General features: G+C 52.8%; 1 protein-coding gene across 9 annotated transcripts in view; it reads left to right on the plus strand.

Annotated features, from left to right (window-relative positions):
• SMARCA4 (SWI/SNF related, matrix associated, actin dependent regulator of chromatin, subfamily a, member 4) overlaps positions 1-18,187 on the plus strand; it is a 90,020-nt gene that overhangs the window by 39,478 nt on the left and 32,355 nt on the right. For all 9 annotated transcript variants that reach the window (XM_027969664.2, XM_027969665.2, XM_027969667.2 and 6 more), the window contains exons 14-23: positions 1,426-1,547; positions 2,879-3,029; positions 4,379-4,542; positions 8,737-8,803; positions 9,914-10,024; positions 12,005-12,247; positions 13,615-13,728; positions 14,297-14,404; positions 15,616-15,702; positions 16,704-16,750. In XM_027969664.2, the coding sequence (XP_027825465.1) occupies positions 1,426-1,547; positions 2,879-3,029; positions 4,379-4,542; positions 8,737-8,803; positions 9,914-10,024; positions 12,005-12,247; positions 13,615-13,728; positions 14,297-14,404; positions 15,616-15,702; positions 16,704-16,750 (1,214 nt within the window). The remainder of the gene's footprint in view (positions 1-1,425; positions 1,548-2,878; positions 3,030-4,378; positions 4,543-8,736; positions 8,804-9,913; positions 10,025-12,004; positions 12,248-13,614; positions 13,729-14,296; positions 14,405-15,615; positions 15,703-16,703; positions 16,751-18,187) is intronic.

Below are 18,187 nucleotides of genomic sequence, written 5' to 3' on the forward strand. Positions count from 1 at the left end.
CTCTCAGACCCCAGTTCTCTGGAGTGGTTCCTGGTGCTACTTTTGTCCAGCTGTCATGTCACTTTTTAAGGTAAAATTTGCTGATCCCCTTTAATTGGAATTAGCCAGGCTTCCCATTCCTATTTAATTCCTGACATGGTAATATCAGCTTGGAAAGTCTTATAGTTATGATTTTTTTGGGCCAAAGTGTTTGTGCTATCATCACGTGTTCATTATTCCCAGTAATCTATAAAATTATTTTGCTTTCTCCAAGGGAAATTTCACTGGAGTTTGATTGGAATAATTTAACAGGTTAATTAACAGATATTTTCTTTCTTTCTTTTTTTTTTTTTTTTTTTTAGTTTTATAGCAGTTCCATTGTACACACGCATTTGTGTGATGTAAACAGGAATACAAAGATAGTTTAATGTTAAGGAATGCATTTATGTGTACTTTATCAGTATGTCATACAGAATCCCCTTTATTATCTGCTACATTAACATTGAAATATCCTTTTAATGAAACAATACTTAAATAGTAAGTCCCCTACATACAAATGAGTTCCATTTCGAGAGGACGTTCATAAGTCCAACAGTTTGCATAGGTAGCCAGCTAACACAGTTTACCTATATAGTACCGTACGGTAACAGGTTTATAATACTTTTCACACAAAGAATAGATAAAACAAGCATGAACTATAAAGAAAACATTTTCGCTGTTGTAGTATGGTACCTTGAAAAGTAAAACAGTACAGATCAATAGCTGCCACTCAGGGGTGGGCGTCTAGTGAACAGGTAAGAGGAGTTACTGACTGGAGGAGGTAGGAGATGGCAGAGCTGGAGGATCATCAGCAATAAGAGACGGAGGGCAGGCTGCTTTGTCACTCACAGCTGACGTTGATGGAATGCACGTTCACATCTTTGAAAGTTCTCAACTTGAAGGTTCATATGTAGGGGACTTACTGTACTCAAATTTATAGAAAACGTCTTAGTAAACTATGGTGCCTGTTACCACGAGTCTTGTTTGACATGTTTTAGACATTTGGGCCATGTCAGTAAAACCAAAAGTAAATCAAGACCAGCAAATATTGAAGGTTGCTTATGAATGTTTAATACCTAGAATATCCAAGAGAGTTGAAAAGCTGTTTTAGTAGCATACATTATGTAAGAAGAGCTGGGTGCAAACAGAATCTACTAGCAGCAACTGAAGTACAGAAATTCCCTGAGATATCCTTAAAAAGAAGTGTCTGGACTCTGCTACGAAAACTAAAACTCATGTACTGAGCAGCTAAAAGAAGATGCACGTGAAAAGCGTGACATGCTTTGGGATGGGCAGGAAGAGGGCGTGCAGGTTGTAAAGCCATCCCTAGTTTCTGGGCTCCTCCCTCGGGCACCCCGGGCCCATCCCTGTGGTGACCTGGGGAGACACGGACCTGTCTCTTGGCAGGAGGAGGAGGAGGAGCAGCCGCAGCCCGCACAACCCCCCACCCTGCCTGTGGAGGAGAAGAAGAAGATTCCGGATCCCGACAGCGACGATGTCTCCGAGGTGGATGCCCGGCACATCATTGAGTAAGGGTTCTCTCCGCCCGCTCCCACTCTGCCAGCTCCCTGCATGGGAGCACCAGCAGGAGCCATCAGAGTCCCAGCTCCTCCTTGAATAGCCTGTCCAGCTGGCAGCCATTGCTGGACCACATAGGTCAGATGGACTTAACTTCAGATGTCTCTGATTTTCATAGGGTGCATTGACAGTCCGTCCGTTCACATGGTTCGTCTTGTGTGGAGATGGTGGTGGTTACCATGCCTGTGCTCCAGCTCAGCCCTCCCCCTCTCCTCCCTGGGAGAAGTTGATTCCTCAGTGTGCATCTTCCACACATACCCTGTGCTTCTTTTTTACTTTACATTTCTGGGACACTCTTCCACCCCTTGCTCCCATGTCTGTGTACACACAGTGTCTCACTCTCTTCCACATCTGGCTGCGTGGTGTCCCTGCCATGGTCTTGTACTGTGGCCTTTGTCTAGCGGTGGTCATTTTGGTTATTTTTCATCCTTTGCCCTTGAAAGCTGTTAAAATTATTATACCGATTTCCTGGTGGCTTACAGTACAGAGTTAGCAGATACTCTTAGAGGATTGAGAGTGATATGTATTATATAAACTTCAGGCATGAAGGGGAACCACTAGAACAAACATACAATCTTTTTTAATCTATTAGCAAAACCCTCTAAGCCAAGCTACCCAGACCGGTACCTCTGTCAGATCAGCGGCAGCATTATATTAGCAATAAAGTGCTCAATAATATGTAAACTACTTGAATCGTGGTGAAACCACCCCACCCTGCACTCCCTGGCCTGTGGAAAAACTTATCTTCCATGAAACTAGTCCCTGGTGCCAAAAAGTTTGGAAACCACTGCTCTAAGCTAAGAAAACTCAGCTTAACTGGGCAAGATGGGTAGGGTGATATAAGGACAGAAACATAGCATAAAGCAGTATGATGGAAATTGGGTCACCTGTATCTGTTACATTAATAAAATGTGAGTAATTTAATGTCATTTTTTTAAAGAATTCCAGGTTGGATCACAAAACCGCCAGTGTATAAATGATTCAGGTTTGCAAGGCTGTCAAGTGTACATTTTCCCTTGAACTCTCAGTAGAGAGGGTGGACCATGCAACCAGCCTCCAGCAGAAAGTAACACTCCTTCCCAGGCGCCCCCTCGGCACCCAGAAGTCCAGTATTGACCCCCTAGGCTAGTGTCTGCCGGCTTGCCCGCCCTCAGACTGTGTGGCTGCTCTTGGGCTCATCTTCCGGCTCACGCTGAAAAAGCTGCTCCGCAGAGGCTTGTGTCGGAAGCATGTCCCAAGTCAGAGTGTTTGTCTTCACATGGCCCTTCCATTTTCCTCCCAGGAATGCCAAGCAAGATGTGGACGATGAGTACGGCGTGTCTCAGGCCCTCGCTCGTGGCCTGCAGTCCTATTATGCTGTGGCCCACGCCGTTACCGAGAGGGTGGACAAGCAGTCGGCACTTATGGTCAATGGCGTGCTCAAGCAGTACCAGGTAGGCTGGATGGGGCCGAGTCTACACGGCAGTCCTGACAAAGGGATTGAAATGAAATGGTGCAGTCAGTCAGTTTCTCCTGTGTGCTTGATGCGTGCCTGGCAGAACAGGGGCACTGACAGGCTTTTAGCATCTGAATTCCCCCGACAGCTTTGCAGTAGGCACTGTGATCCTCCAGGTTTCATGGGGAGTTTGAGGGATAAGTGAGGAGGAGATAGATAAAGCAATTTCTCAAAATCAGATGGTTCAGAGGGAGCTCAGCTCAGTGCTCTGTGATAACCTAGAGGGTGGGATGGGGGGGTGGGAAAGAGGTTCAAGAGGGAGGGAATATGTATATACTTATGACTGATTTATATTGTACAGCAAAAACCAACACAAAATAGTAATAAAGAAAGAAAAATCACATGGTTTGGGAATGGCTGAGCCAGAATGGGACCCGGGTGTGGGGCCATGGGGGCTCTATGCAATGTGAGGCAGCGAGAGGGGAGAGCCTAGCAGCTCTAGATGTAGTCCGTTCATCCTCAGAAATGCAGGCCTGTGAGGGTCACGTGATCATGACTCTAAAGCTCTGTGTCAGGGCCTGGCCAGCCAAGAAAGGAAACTGCTCGTCATAGAAATTTCTTTTTCTGTGACTGTGGCCCCTTACCCTCAGCTCATCTTAGCTCCCAGGAGAGAGCTGGCATACCTCCAACCAAAGAACACGTTCCCTGTCTGCTGCTCAGTGTGCTGGTAACCCCTGAACCCCACCTTTCCTTACAAGCACTCAGCACCTCTGCTGACATCAGGTTCCAAAGGTAAATCCTGTGACCAGTAGAAGTTTCCAGAGAGGCCTGTGTAATCACAGAAATCAGAACATGGCCACAACTTACTTAATCTGTTAGGAAACTTTCTAGATTTTCCTTAAGGACAGTCTTCTAACTGCCTGTGGCAGAAAGCTTTGCAAGCTTTGGAAACCTTTCACTTCATCTTGAAATGCTGTCGAGGCAGTTAGTCGCGTGGTGCACTCGTTACCCTGACGCCCCAAGGCTCCCCAGAATCCAGAGTCACAGGCTGGTCCCAGTGGGCTGTGTGGCTTGGTATCTGGCAGTGACAGAGATTTAACAGTTTAAACATGTGCCTGGAAAGGATGTTTCATACATGTCTCTCATGAGCACAGCAGCCCTGTGATTCCAGAGAGAGGAGTGTGAGATGTGGCCGAGTGGGATACAAGAGAGTGCGCCCAGAGCACGATGCCGAGTGAGCATGGCGGCGGGTGGTCCCTGGCTGGGCTGGAGCTCGGGAGTCTCCGAAGCGCAGGGAGCCCTCCCACGCCCGACCTGGGCCTCAGCTCTGGCCGCTTGTCCTTGCAGATCAAAGGCTTGGAGTGGCTGGTGTCCCTGTACAACAACAACCTGAATGGCATCCTGGCTGACGAGATGGGCCTGGGCAAGACCATCCAGACCATTGCGCTCATCACATACCTCATGGAGCACAAGCGTATCAACGGGCCCTTCCTCATCATAGTGCCCCTCTCGTGAGTGCCGCCCGAGCTCAGACACCCATGTGTTAGTTTGTCCGGGCCACCCTCGTGAAGGACCACAGCCTGGGTGGCCTTACCACAGGCCCTACTTCCCTGGAAGCCCGAGTTTGGGTCCAGGGTGTCTGCAGGCCTGGTTTCCCCGAGGCCTCTCTCCTAACCTTGCAGACAGGGCCTTCTCCCCATGTCTTTACTTCGCCTTCCCTCTGTGTGTCTGCACCCTCATTTCCTGTTCTTATAAGGAAGTCATATAGTCTTGGATTAGCGCTCACCCTAAGGACCTCATTTTTATTCATTACCTTTTTTTTTGTTTTCTAATATTTATTTACTTGGCTGAGTGAGGTCTTAGTTGTGGCACGCAGGATCTTTGTTGCAGCGTGCGGGCTTTTTGCTGTGGTTCACACCCCCAGTAGTTGGGGCACACGGGCTTCTCTCTAGTGCTCCCAGGCGCTAGAGCACAGGCTTAATAGCTGTGGCGCACAGGTCTAGCTGTTCCGCGGCGTGTGGGATTCTCCTGGATCAAGGATTGAACCTGTGTCTCCTGCATTGGCTGACGGACTCCTTGCCGCTGACCCAACAGGGAAGCCCTGCATCGGGTTGTAGTTGTGGCTGGCTCAGTAGTTGTGGAGCACGGGCTTAGTTGCCCTGCAGCATATGGGATCTTAGTTCCCCTACCAGGGATCAAACCCACATTCCCTGCCTCAAAAGGTGAATTCTTAACCACTGGACCACAGGGAAGTCCCTTCATGACTTCTTTAAAGATCCTATTTCCAAACATAGTTGGGCTCTGGGTATGAAGATGTCTGCATGTGAATTCTAGGGGGACCCACCCAGCGCACAGCTGCCTGTTTCTGGGTTCAAGGCACAGGGGTAGAGGAAGGGCAGGTTCTGGGGTGCCTGCCCATATAATCCCTGTTGGGGCAACTCTCATAGGCTGTCTTTGGTGTCCTCTTCAAGTCCTTCAACCAGCAGGTTCCGCTCCAGGTTGTCACGGGAGTCAGATAACCCCCCGCTAAAAGCATGGAGTTTTGGTGTTTGTTCAGGTGCTGTTTCCGCTTCCTGCTAGGGCTCTGAGCTATACCGGTTGCATCCCAGCCCAGTCCGGGCACCACAGATGCTCAGCTGTGGTGTCTGGTACCTGAATGGCATCCTGTGGAAGCGCTCACTTGCAATCTCTTGGTGGTACCAGCCTCTTCCTCCCCACAGACATGCTTCTGGGGCCGAGATTCCTTAGCTACTCCGGGGCTGCCTCTTCCTAGCTCTGCATATGACACACGATGGTTCTTCTGCCTGTAGGGTTTTTCCAGAAGTCCTGGGACTGGCTGTCCTTGACCTGGTTCCAGTCACATGTTAGGCGGCAGTCCAGCTGCGGGCCCAGGGGATGGTCTGCTCTGATGTGGCCAGGCCTGAGTGTGTGCACTCAGGCCTGGCTCAGAAGGGGAAGCCCTTGCCTTCGGCCCAGTGTGCAGTAGGGGCCACGTCAGCTGTCGAGGCGGGCAATGGGAAACCATGTCCTCATCCCCCAGCCCATGGGAACATACTTTCCTGCCTGGAAGATGGCCAGGCCTCCAGACGCCATGCACCCATGGCTGAGGGGCCTCAGGAGCCTCCACAGTTTACTGGGAGAAGTTGATTTCCCCCTTTGCTTTCTCTTGCTTATGGTGGTGTAAATCTTCTTGTCAGTGCCCGTGGCCCTCACCTGTGTACTGTCCACAGCTCTCCAAGGGCCCCTGTCCCCTCCCTTCTGTTTAGGTGGGACTTTATCTCCACCAGAATAGTTCTGTGTCTAGCGTGCTATGCGACAGACTGGGTTTGTCTTTTCTTGGCTGCACCTTGCTGTTTTCGGGATCATAGATGAGAAAGTAGATAGTCATAGAGCTTCTCAGTACCCTCAGCAATGAGAGCATGGAGTCCTAACCACTGGACTGCCAGGGAGGTCCCATGGTTTGTCTCTTTTTTGGCATACGTTTCTTTAAACTTTATTTTGTATGGGAGTATAGCCGATTAGCAATGTTGTGACGGTTTCAGGTAGACAGCAAAGGTGCTGAGCACATGACAAGCTGTTCAGCATCTCTAATAGCTGGAGAAATGCACGTCAAAACTACAGTGAAAAAAAAAAAACTACAGTGAGATACCAGTTGTTAATTTTCATTTTGAAAATTTTTTAAGACTTACAAACAACTGCAAAAGCAGCTTAAAAAGTTCCTGCACACCTTCTACCTGGCCTCCCAGAGCTCACATCACCTTAGGACAGTTTTAACACCAGGCTAGTAACAGCGCGGTGGTAAATCATCACTAACTGTTAGTGACTCCGGAGACACGGTTCAGATGTTGTCAGTTGAAGACCTTTTTCTGGTCCAGGGTCCCTCCCCTGCCTTTTGTTGTCGTGTGTTGTGATGTCTCCGTGACAGCTGCCCAGCTCGGCTTTGTTCTTCTTGACCTTCGTGAGCCTGAATCCCGGGCAGGTATTTGGTAGACCATCCCTCCTTAGGGCTCATGTGATGTGTCCTTCTTTCTGGAATTCTGGCAAGAACCTTCAGGAGGGGCTCTTGTGCCCTTCCTGAGGCTTCACATCAGAGGCCACAAGTCCAGGGCTCCACAACAGGAGAGCGTCACTTTGGTCTGTCCTTTTATCTTTTGGCCGGATGGTGCAGCACGAGGGATCTTAGTTCCCCGACCAAGGTTCAAACCCTTGCCCCTGCAATGGAAGCATGGAGTCATAACCGCTGGACCACCAGGGAATTCCCCGGTTTGTTCTCCTTTTGTGGTGCCTGCTGGTTTTCCCATGCAAACAAAAAAGTTTTCCTTTGTGATTTATAAGTATCCCATGGGAAGATACTGAGAAACTCTGTGACTATCCCATTTCTCATCATACTCTTCTCTGTAATTTCAACATCTATCAGAAACTCTCGCCTGAAATGATGATCCCCTGGAAAGTGCCCAGGCAAGGTTTTCTCTTTCCAGTGTTCCTTCCGCAGTCTTGGAATCCACTGCAAGGGAAAGCTGTCTCTTCTCCCCCGTGTGATAGTTTAATGGTTTAGTTCTTCATAGCAGCATAGGCTCATGGACTGTATCATTAAGGATTTTGCTGAAGAAAGAAAGTGAAAGTAAAGTCGCTCAGTCATGTCCAACTCTTTTCGACCCCATGGACTGTAGCCTACCAGGTTCCTCTGTCCATGGGATTTTCCAGGGAAGACTACTATGTCCTTTCAGCACGTCCCCGCCGTTGCCTTGTGATGGTTTGTTTACTCTTAAATAGCGTCAGCTTTATAGAAAAGTTGGAAAGATGGTACCCAGAGCTCCTGGTACCTTCCTCTGGTTCCCCCTGTGGCTGATCACATCTTTTTTGCTTGTGTGTTTGTTTTTGGCCTCCCCGTGGGATCTAGTTCCCTGACTGGACATTGAACCCGTGCCCTTCTGCACTGGAAGCGCAGTCTTAATCAGTGCACCACTGAGGAAGTGGCTGTGATTGATCACATCTTACGTGACCCTGTTACGTTTGTCACAAGTGAGGAATCCCCACTGGCCCGTTATGTATATAGTGAAAGTGTAACTGAGCACGTTACCTTACGTAAGCTTTATGAAGATTTTACTAGTCTCGCCCTGACTTCTGTTTTCAGTCTCAGGAGCCCCTGTGGCACTTACCCTTCACATCTCCTCAGGCCTCTTCTGGTCTGTGACTGTTCCTCAGACTTTGCATAACTTTAGTGACCTTGATGATTTTGCGGAGATTGGTCAGGTGTTTTATAGGAGGTATTTCAACCTGGGTCTGTTTGGTGATTTTCTCATCCTTAGATGGGATGATGGGTTTCGGGAACAAAGATCAGAAGTGAAGCCTGCCTCTGAACTCATCATGGGGGCAGTTGGTGTCAACGTGACGCTTCACGCTGGTGGCTGACCTTGATTATGTGGCTGGGGTAGTGTGTGTGGCAGGCATCTCCACTGTGAAGTACTGTTTCTTCCCCTTTCCATACTGGATTCTGGGAAAAGATACTCAATTTAGCCCACACGTAATAGGTGGGCAGTTAAGTGCTACCTCCTTAAAGGGGAAATCATTATGCAAATTATTGGAAGTTTACCCTGCCAGGATCACGGCCACATCAGCCTTTGCATCCTCACGGACGTCAGTGTGGACAGCGAGAGGCTGACGCCAGAACTAGTACCTGACTGTCCCTTCTGTGTTTCCTCCAGAACCCTCTCCAACTGGGCCTATGAGTTTGACAAGTGGGCCCCCTCCGTGGTGAAGGTGTCCTACAAGGTACGTTGCCACCTGAGGAGGTGGGCGTGGGTGGGGGTGGGTATGGGATACATGTGGTGAAGAGGGATGTCGACCTGCATTAATGACAGGACGCACGTGTGCGTGCCTTCTTAGGTCGTCCACGTGGGGGCTTGGGTCATTTCATTTCGAGGAGGGATGCTTTTGCTAAGTTCTGGACTCAGTGTGGACTGTGCTGGTGTGAGTGCACTCGCCTGATGCTTGTTACACCTACTGAGCTCTGGACCTGTCCACATAGGCAGACTCAGTGAGTGTCACACAGCTGTTGCTGTGTGATGGGCTGCTCACTGTCCTCACCATCTCTAGGCCAGTTCACCTGTGCACGGGGGCTGATAGTGCCTCCTGTCCTTGTGCAGGGGCGTGGGGTGCCTCGCGCAGCCACTCGCTGGCAGAGCTCAGTCATGCCCTTGGCCGCAGGGCTCCTGGGTCCAGGCTCACCACTTTGCCGTGGAGCTCTCAGCCCCGTGATGGGAAGAAGCGGGTCCTGGCAGAGACGACAGCATGTGCGGGGAGAAATTGGTGCATTTGAGAAACTAAATGTTGTCCTGCTGCCAAGAGCTTTTGGGAACGAAGCAACTTATACCCTAGTTTAAAAAAAATTTTTTTAAGGAAAAAGAGCTTCTGGGAACGAGTTCACCTCAGTCTGTCAGGAGCAGTGAGCTTGAAACAGGGAACCAGACAGATTTGCTAACCAGGGAGAAGCCGGAGCTGCCCTTAGGGAATGGTCACCGTGGACTGCACCTGTGTGGGAGACACAGTGGCCTGAGTGGGGACCCAGGAGGAGGCAGGCACGGGAAGCGGAGCTGGTTGCCCACCAGGAGTGGGGCAGATGGAGGTGCAGGCTGCAAGCCACCCAGGGCCTGCATGCCTCTCTGCTCCCTGCATGAGGCCCTCTGCGTGGACGGTGGAGTCAGGGAGGGGGAGCAGTCTGGGGGTGGAGTCGAGGGAGGGACAGCCGCTTGAGGGCCAAGTTGGGGAGGGTAGCTGTCTGGGGTGGAGTCGGGAGAGGGCCAGCAGCCTTTGCCAGTTCTCGGCCTTACCAGGGCCCCAAGACTTGGGGGCTGAGGCGTGTGCGTCTTCTCTCCCTCACAGGGCTCCCCAGCAGCCAGACGTGCTTTCGTCCCCCAGCTCCGCAGCGGCAAGTTCAACGTCTTGCTGACGACATATGAGTACATCATTAAGGACAAGCACATCCTTGCAAAGGTAGCGTGTTCGCCTGTAAAACAAGGCAGCTCAGCCCATCACGTGCTGTCTGGGCACCTGTGATCCTACCCAGGCTGGTCATGCATGGGTCACGTTTCTCGTCTTCTTAGACCCCCCACAAGTCATTGCTCAGTGATCCCCTGCATATGCGTAAGGACAGCTGCTCTGTGGGTATGAAAGGCCTCAGTCAAGGTGGCTTGGGGTTTGCTTCTGACTGTGCGTTCCCAGGCTTGCCCTGGGTCACTTCCCAGAGACTGGCACCCTCTACACAGCACGTGGACCAGCTTCTCGGGGCTCCTGCCCAAAGAGCCTGGTCATCCGCGATGCCTCCCAGCCTTCCCGTCGGGCCTGCCGTGTCCCTCACAGGGCCATGTTGATCCCCTCCCCCATCTCCACCTGTCTCTAGAGGCCTCGGACCTGCCTCCCTGGTGGCTGTGTCTTCCCACCCCAGCCTACAGGAAAGCAGCCTGCAAAGCACGTGGGGTCCGGCCTTCAGGGCCGCGTGCTCTGAGGTCCTGTGTGTCCCATCGGCCTTGAGCCACTGAGCTGGTGTGTTTAGTGGGTGCCGTGCGGCTGGGCAGCCTCTTAGCTGCCTCGGTTGTGAAGGTGGCTCTAGTTGGGCCACCAGTGAGTGACTAAGAATATACTATGACCCAGCTGTAAGTCAGGCACAGTCCTTTGCCTCCAGAAAGCTCTTTTCCTGGGGTGGGGAGGGGTTGAGCTGCCGCATCTGGCCTCGCTGACCATATAGGGGAGGAAGTCCAGGGATAGAGCGCTTTACACATTAACCCCCACCTGTGGGGCTTGTTCATACTGACGACATTCGGTGCTTGATATGCATCTCTGAGCTACAGGTAAGGAAACTGAGACCCAGGGAGCTGGCATCCAGCCTGCTTATCCTAGGGCTTGTGCTGCGGGTCACCCTTCTGACCCAGGACAGACCCAGGCCCATCCCAGACACGAGAACAGGGCTCTGAATATCCTGTGCGTCTGACAGTGGTTTTAATCAGTGTAAACCCCGCACCATGGAGGTTGCTTGTGGGAAAGGGCTGCTACCCCCTGCCCTAGTCAGTCCTGCTTTTTCCTCTGGGACACCTGATGTGCAGGGCCTCAGCTGGGCCGTGCTGGGTCCTGGGAGCTAGATGCCAAGGCCCGAGTGGCTCTGAAGGGCATCACAGTTGCATGTAAACGGGTTTATACCCGCAGTCCCTGCCTAACCAACCTAACTCCCAGTTAGACTTGGCGTCTAGCCCGTGTCCATTGGCCAGTGACCACTGCTAGGCTTTGCGGTACAGGCGGCGCCCCCACAGCAGTCTGCTCCCAGCTGTGCCTCCCTGCCTCCGAGCCACCACCTGCTGACTGGAAACGTTTGGTCGCTCAGTCGTGTCCGACCCCCATGGACTGTAGCCCGCCAGGCTCCTCTGTCCATGGGATGTCCCAGGCAAGAACACTGGAGTGGGTTGCCAATTCCTTCTCCAGGGGATCTTCCCAACCCAGGGATCGAACCTGTGTCTCCTGCATTACAGGCAGATTCTTTACCATCTGAGCCACCAGGGAAGCCAGATTGAAACATACCTGTCATCAAACCATGTCCCCTCTCGACCCTACCCCAAGGACCTATGATTGTCAGGCTGTGTATTATTTAGGATTTTTTTTCTCTATGCCAGATACTTGGCTTATGTAATTTTCCTGGAAAACCAAAGTTCTCCTCTGGACTTAGCTCTGTTCACCAGCTCTGTTTACCTGACAGCAGCTCCCAGTCATCTCCCTGTCCACCTGTCTGCCCTCCCACGTGCCATGGAGCTGCAGTATGCGTCTGCCCCTCGGGGCGCTGGCCCTTCCTCTGATGCTATCATGCTCACTTTCCCCACCCTGCTGGGCCGTGCTGCCCGGAGCCTTCATGCCTGATGGCAGTGAGCTGCTCACCCAGGGGACAGCCCCGCCGCCTGTCCTCTCCTGACTACCCGCTCTCGGCCGCAGATCCGCTGGAAGTACATGATTGTGGACGAAGGCCACCGCATGAAGAACCACCACTGCAAGCTGACGCAGGTCCTCAACACGCACTACGTGGCGCCCCGCCGCCTGCTGCTGACGGGCACACCGCTGCAGAACAAGCTGCCCGAGCTCTGGGCACTGCTCAACTTCCTGCTGCCCACCATCTTCAAGAGTTGCAGCACCTTCGAGCAGTGGTTCAACGCGCCCTTCGCCATGACCGGGGAGAAGGTGGGCAAGCTGCCGGCCACGTGGTGGAAGGGGGCGGGGCGGGGAGCCGTGGCCTTCGGCCACAAACAGCTCCAAGAACTGTCCGAGCTGACGGTCCTGGCCCAGCTGGCTTCCCCAGGTGGTTGTGGACGGAGTGCCCACCGCAACTGGCCTGGCCACATACATGGCAACCCTGCCACCAGAGAAGGGCAGAGAAATCTCAGGGGATCCTTGGGGCTTCCCTGACCCTGTGCCCCAGGCACAGAGCAGGGACATGGCACAGCAGGGCCTGAGGTGTGAAGGTGCAGCTGGAGGGCTTGAGGGGAGTTAAATTCTCACCCTGAGGGCAATGGGCACCTCTGGTCGTTTCAGTGAAGAGAGTGGTCAGATCCTGCCCCTTTTATTTTTAAAGAAAATAAAAAGCTATGGGCTGTGGCTTGTATCTCTCACATCTGTCTGGCTGTGGGTGGAATTGGTAGTCTGCCTGTGGGCCAGCTGTTTTCTGTTGAAGGAGGTTGGCGGCCTGAGCCTTGTACTGAGGAGATGGGCTCAACCGCAGGGTGGACGAAGAGCCCCCTTGCCTGGCAGACAATGCCCAGCCCACTGGTCCCTAGTTAGGAGATTCTCCTCAGGTCTGGGACAGTTGGGACCACCATGCTTTTATGGGGGGACCTCTGCATCGTCCCTGGGGTCCCCCCTCCTTGGCACTGGCTGAGGCAGAAGCCCTCCTAGAGGAGAAACTGAGGCCCTTTCAAGGGTCTCATAATTAAAACAAACCGCCAGTTTTCAGACGTCTAGGATCCCCACCCAAAGAGCAAGGGAACAAATGCCATGGTTTCACCTATTTTCAAGCTGAGTAAAAGCTCGACTAAAGGTTCCTAAAGAAAAAAATTCAAATGTCATCTTATTCACTTAAAAATTGTTTTAATTCAGATTTTGATCAGAGTAGCAGGTCCACAGGAGAGCAGCCTTTCTATCCGTCTCCCACGGAGGCTGAAATGAGAGGGTATTGGGGCTCCCAGTAGAGCACCCCCAGTTTACACCATGCGCTCTGTCCATGTTACCCCCACAGTGCTGGCCAGGCTCCCTTTGGACATGTTCTTGGGATCCAGACACGTGAGTTTGTGTCACTCTTGGGGAGGCCGCTCAGCGTGCTGCCGTGTTTCTCGGTGCCCTGGGGGCTTTGCCTCCGTGTCCCAGGACTTCCATGGAAGGTCTCAGGTCCCTGCAGTTTTCCACAGGAAGAGGGTGCCCCGCTGAGCTCTCATAAAGCGTAGAGCCGCCTGGAAAGGGGGCGCCAAGTGCAGGGCGGCACCAGGTGGCCCTGCCCACGCATCGCTGCTCCCCTGGAGGTAACACTTGGCTTGCATGTCTCGTTGGGGTGCCAGGTGGACCTGAACGAGGAGGAAACCATCCTCATCATCCGCCGTCTCCACAAAGTGCTGCGGCCCTTCCTGCTCCGGCGGCTCAAGAAGGAGGTGGAGGCTCAGTTGCCTGAAAAGGTGCTGTGTTTACTTTGAGTGGAGGGAGCTCTAATGCAGCATTCAGCATTGTGTGGGGGTCACTGCAAGGGGGCGGTCCCAGTTGGGCAGCTCTCTAGAGTCCCCCAGCCTGGCCCTATCTTGCTCAGCATTCAGGAGTCAGTCTCGCCTGGGGATGGCTGCTCACCTGCACGGGTCTCTGAAAGTGCAAGGCAGGTGTGCTAGGGGCCAGCTAAGTCCCACCTGCTGGCCTGTAGTGGCCCCTCCCCTCTCCCCTGAGGGGGCTTTGGGTCCGCATCAGTCACCCCTCATGTCACTCTTACTCTTTGTTCCTGGGCCGGCTGAGGGGAGGCCTTTGAAAGAAAGCTGTGTTGCCCCTCTGGCCCAGGAAGCCCCCACATTTCTGGCCCCGTGCATATACTGCAGCACGGCTTCCCTCATGCCCTGGGTGTGGGGGCTCTTCACCATCACCCTCGTGTGCCGTGATCAGAGGCCAGGGCCCAGGATGCCCGAGAGGCTGGGAGGTCAGAGTCGGGCCCAGGCTGGGCCCTGGGGCCTGGGCTCGGCTGATGGCGGCGTGTGCCCGCAGGTGGAGTACGTCATCAAGTGCGACATGTCGGCCCTGCAGCGCGTGCTCTATCGGCACATGCAGGCCAAGGGGGTGCTGCTGACCGATGGCTCCGAGAAGGACAAGAAGGTGGGCCCGGGCCCCTGTCCCACCTGGGTGTCCATGGCGGGCGGGCGAGTGGGCGGCCTGGGAGCAGGTGGGTGCGTGGGAACCAGCAGGCTTTCTCCTCCTGGGAGGTGATTTTTGTGACCAAGGCCCCATCTGGTTGTGATCCTGAGGGCGTTGACCGGCCCTGGTTTAGATCATAGCTGAAGTGGTTCGGTCCGGTCCATAAGGCTAAGGGAGCAGGGCCTGAGGGCCTCTTTTCAGGGGGGCCTGAGCCTCCCAGTCAGCAGTCTAGGGTTCTCTGTTCATGAAGTGCTGGCTCCTGTGGGTGCATCTGTTAGCAGTGAGGATCCAGCACGGACCATAGCGGTTAGAACATTCAGGCGCGTCCCATCTTCCCAACAAGCCACAGCCACTGGCCCCTCCTAGTCATTACGTGAACTTGGGGTGATGTTCATGTATAATGGAGAGGAGTAGGGGCCAGGTGGGCTGCTACCTCCTGGGCCTCTCTGAGGCCCCGGGCCTCCCCTAACAGCCCTCTTTTCACCGGGACTGAAATCATCCTTTCAGGTCCCTCATCTCTGTGCCTCAAGCCTGGCCCGGCCTCCCCATTTCCTCCCCCACATGTTTGGTTTGGGCTCTTCACCGGGGCTATTGTGACAGCCCATTTCCCGGTTTACTTTTCTGCCCACGCACCCACCCCTGCATCCTTCCTTCATCCCGAAGCCAGAGGTCTTCCTCAGCCGTCACGGCCCATCTGGCTGCAGGCCCCGGGGACTGTCCCACTGCCTGCGCAGCTGGCCTTATGAGTCACAGAGTGTTTGTGATCTGGCCTCAGCGCTTTGCCAGTCCCTTCCGTCTTGCTGGCCTGGCCCCTCCTCACTCTCCACCCTCCAGGGTGCCCAGGGGTCTCTGCTTCCCCCAGTGCTGACTTCATGCTGGCTTCTGAGCCCCAGGAGGAGCCAGCTCCACAAGCCCTGCCTCCCCCTACGTCCTCCTTCCACACCCACCCACACCCCACCCTAGACAAGACCAATCTGGGAGCTTCTTACGGCTCAGCTGGTCAAGAATCTGCCTGCAATGCGGGAGACCTGGGTTTGATCCCTGGGTTGGGAAGATCCTCTGGAGAAGGGAAAGGCTACCCACTCCAGTATTCTGGCCTAGAGAATTGCATGGACTGTATAGTTCTTGGGGACACCACAGAGCGACTCTCCCTTTCACTTGTGCCTCCTCAGGGCAAAGGTGGTACCAAGACCCTGATGAACACCATCATGCAGCTGAGGAAGATCTGCAACCACCCCTACATGTTCCAGCACATTGAGGTGAGGCCCAGGTGGGGGCCTCAGCCCACGCGAGGCCCCGCTTCCCCGGCAGAGCTGGGGCGCTTCTCTCTGCAGCTTTAAAGAGGAAGAGTTTGTAACTAGACGATGCGCGTACATTTGCCTTCTTACTGAGATTCTCTCTGCAAGTCCTTATTGTGAAGAATCCAAACAGTGTAGGAAAATATGAGAGGGACTCTCCTGGTGGCTCAGTGGTTAAGACTCTGTGCTTCCACTCCGGGGGCATGGGGTTGATTCTTGGTCAGGGTACTAAGATCCTGCATGCCCTGTGGTGGCCAGAAAGAGCACATAAATTTTTTTTATAAAGTAAAGAGAAAAGAAGTATGTGGGAGAAATGAAAGTCCCACCTCGGATGACCATGAAGCCTTCCAGGCTGCTCTCTGGAGTTGCTTCCCACCCAGGGTGGGAGTGGTCGTACCGCCCCTGCTGGCTGGCTACTAGCCTTTCGCACTTGGCGGGGTGTGGGGCCATCCCAGGTCAGCGTGTGGAGAGCAGTGTCCTTCATGACAGCTCCAGCCATGACCTTTCTGGGCCCCAGTACACTTGAGAATCTGGATTCTTGCTTCTGAAAAGCACACACAACGACCTCCTTGATGGTCCAGTGGATAAGGCTCCATGCTTTCACTGCAGGGGGTGCAGGTTCAATCCCTGGTCCAGGAACTAAGATCCCACATGCCACATGTTGCAACCAAAAAATTCAAATAAATTTAAATGAAAAGCACATATATGTCTGCACATTCTGGCATAAAGTTTCAGGGTCATCGCAAATCCCCTGACAATTCCGTCTGGGTGCTCCAAAGATGATGTCAGGTGCCTTTTGCGCACCTTTGGTGGTTAAGACCCTATGGGAAGGCATGTCGGTGGGGTAGAAAAGCTGTCGTCAGCACTTCTGTGTGGTCTTGAGCTGCTGTGGGTGGGCTCAGAGGCATGGGGCTGGGAAACCTGTTCCTGCCCTCACTGACCCACATCTCGTTCCATTACAGGAGTCCTTTTCCGAGCACTTGGGGTTTACTGGCGGCATCGTCCAAGGGTGAGACTCTCCCTCACTTAATGGGGTGGATGATGGTCTGCTGTGTTTCTCTGCAGCTGATTTGTTTCTGTTGTCATAGTTGTCTGCTTTCGAAGGCAGTATATTCCTGGTAAAAAACTTAAAAAACATAGATGAGCCCAAAGAAGAGAATAAAAATTCTGCACTTTGAGGGGCTTACATGGTGGTTCAGTGGTTAAGACTGTGCTCCAAATACAGAGGGCCTGTGTTGGATTGCTGTTCAGGAAGCTACATTGCACCTGCTACAATTAAAGATCCTGCATGCTGCAGCTAAGACTCGGTGCTGCTGCTGCTGCTGCTAAGTCGCTTCAGTCGTGTCTGACTCTGCGCGACCCCATAGACGGCAGCCCACCAGGCTCCCCCGTCCCTTGGATTCTCCAGACAAGAACAATGGAGTGGGTTGCCATTTCCTTCTCCAATGCATGAAAATGAAAAGTGAAAGTGAAGTCGCTTAGTCATGCCCAACTCCTTGTGACCCCATGGACTGCAGCCCACCAGGCTCCTCCATCCATGGGATTTTCCAGGCAAGAGTACTAGAGTGGGTTGCCATTGCCTTTTCTGAGATTCAGTGCAGCCAAATTTAAAAAAAAAAAATCTGCAATTTGAGAGTTGACCAGACATGGCTTCCAGGTCCCACTCTTCCACTTCTGGGCTTTGTGACCTGTGACAGCTTCCCTCAACACTCTTGAGTCTAAACTCTGCCCACCAGGAGAGAGACAATTTTTATACAGTGTGCCACCCAGCTTGCTGTGGGGATGTTTTCCCCAGTATTGTTTGTAAAGTGCAGCCCTAGCATGGTTCGGCCTTAGCATCGGGCTCGGATGTAGCCTCAAGGTTTCACTCTTAAAACATTCTCAGCGCAAAAGCCACCATCACTTCTCTGGGATAGTAAACTGTTTCTTAGAGCAGGAACCCTGAATGAAAGAGCAAAGGTCCTTTTGCTGTGTCGTTTTTTTTGTATCAAATTACATAATGGGGTCCCACAGGCCTGGCCTTGAGTCCGGGCCCTGGCAGGTCAGCAGCCATGTCACACTGCCCCCAGCCTCAGTTTCCATACCTGTAAACGGAGAATGAATGACCAAAGCCGTGTGGCCCTAAGCCCTTCTTCTCCCTCTTACGAAGATCCTAGTTGCTCTGTAATTCCACAGTCACCCTTCATCCGTGGGGCTTCCCTGGTGGCTCAGATGGTAAAGAATCTGCCTGCAATGCAGGAGACTGGGGTTTGATCTCCGGTCAGGAAAATCCCCTGGAGAAAGAAATGGCAAGTATTCTTGCCTGGAGAATGCCAAGAACAGAGGAGCCTGGTGGGTTATAGTCCATGGAGTCAGAAAGTTGGACATAACTGAGCGATTAATACTTTCACTTGACTTAGGGTGGCCTGAGTTTATTTTAGTTGAATTGGAATGGCTCTGCTGAAAC

This window comes from Ovis aries, chromosome 5 (genome assembly GCF_016772045.2).
Source record: "Ovis aries strain OAR_USU_Benz2616 breed Rambouillet chromosome 5, ARS-UI_Ramb_v3.0, whole genome shotgun sequence".
Lineage (NCBI taxonomy): Eukaryota > Metazoa > Chordata > Mammalia > Artiodactyla > Bovidae > Ovis > Ovis aries.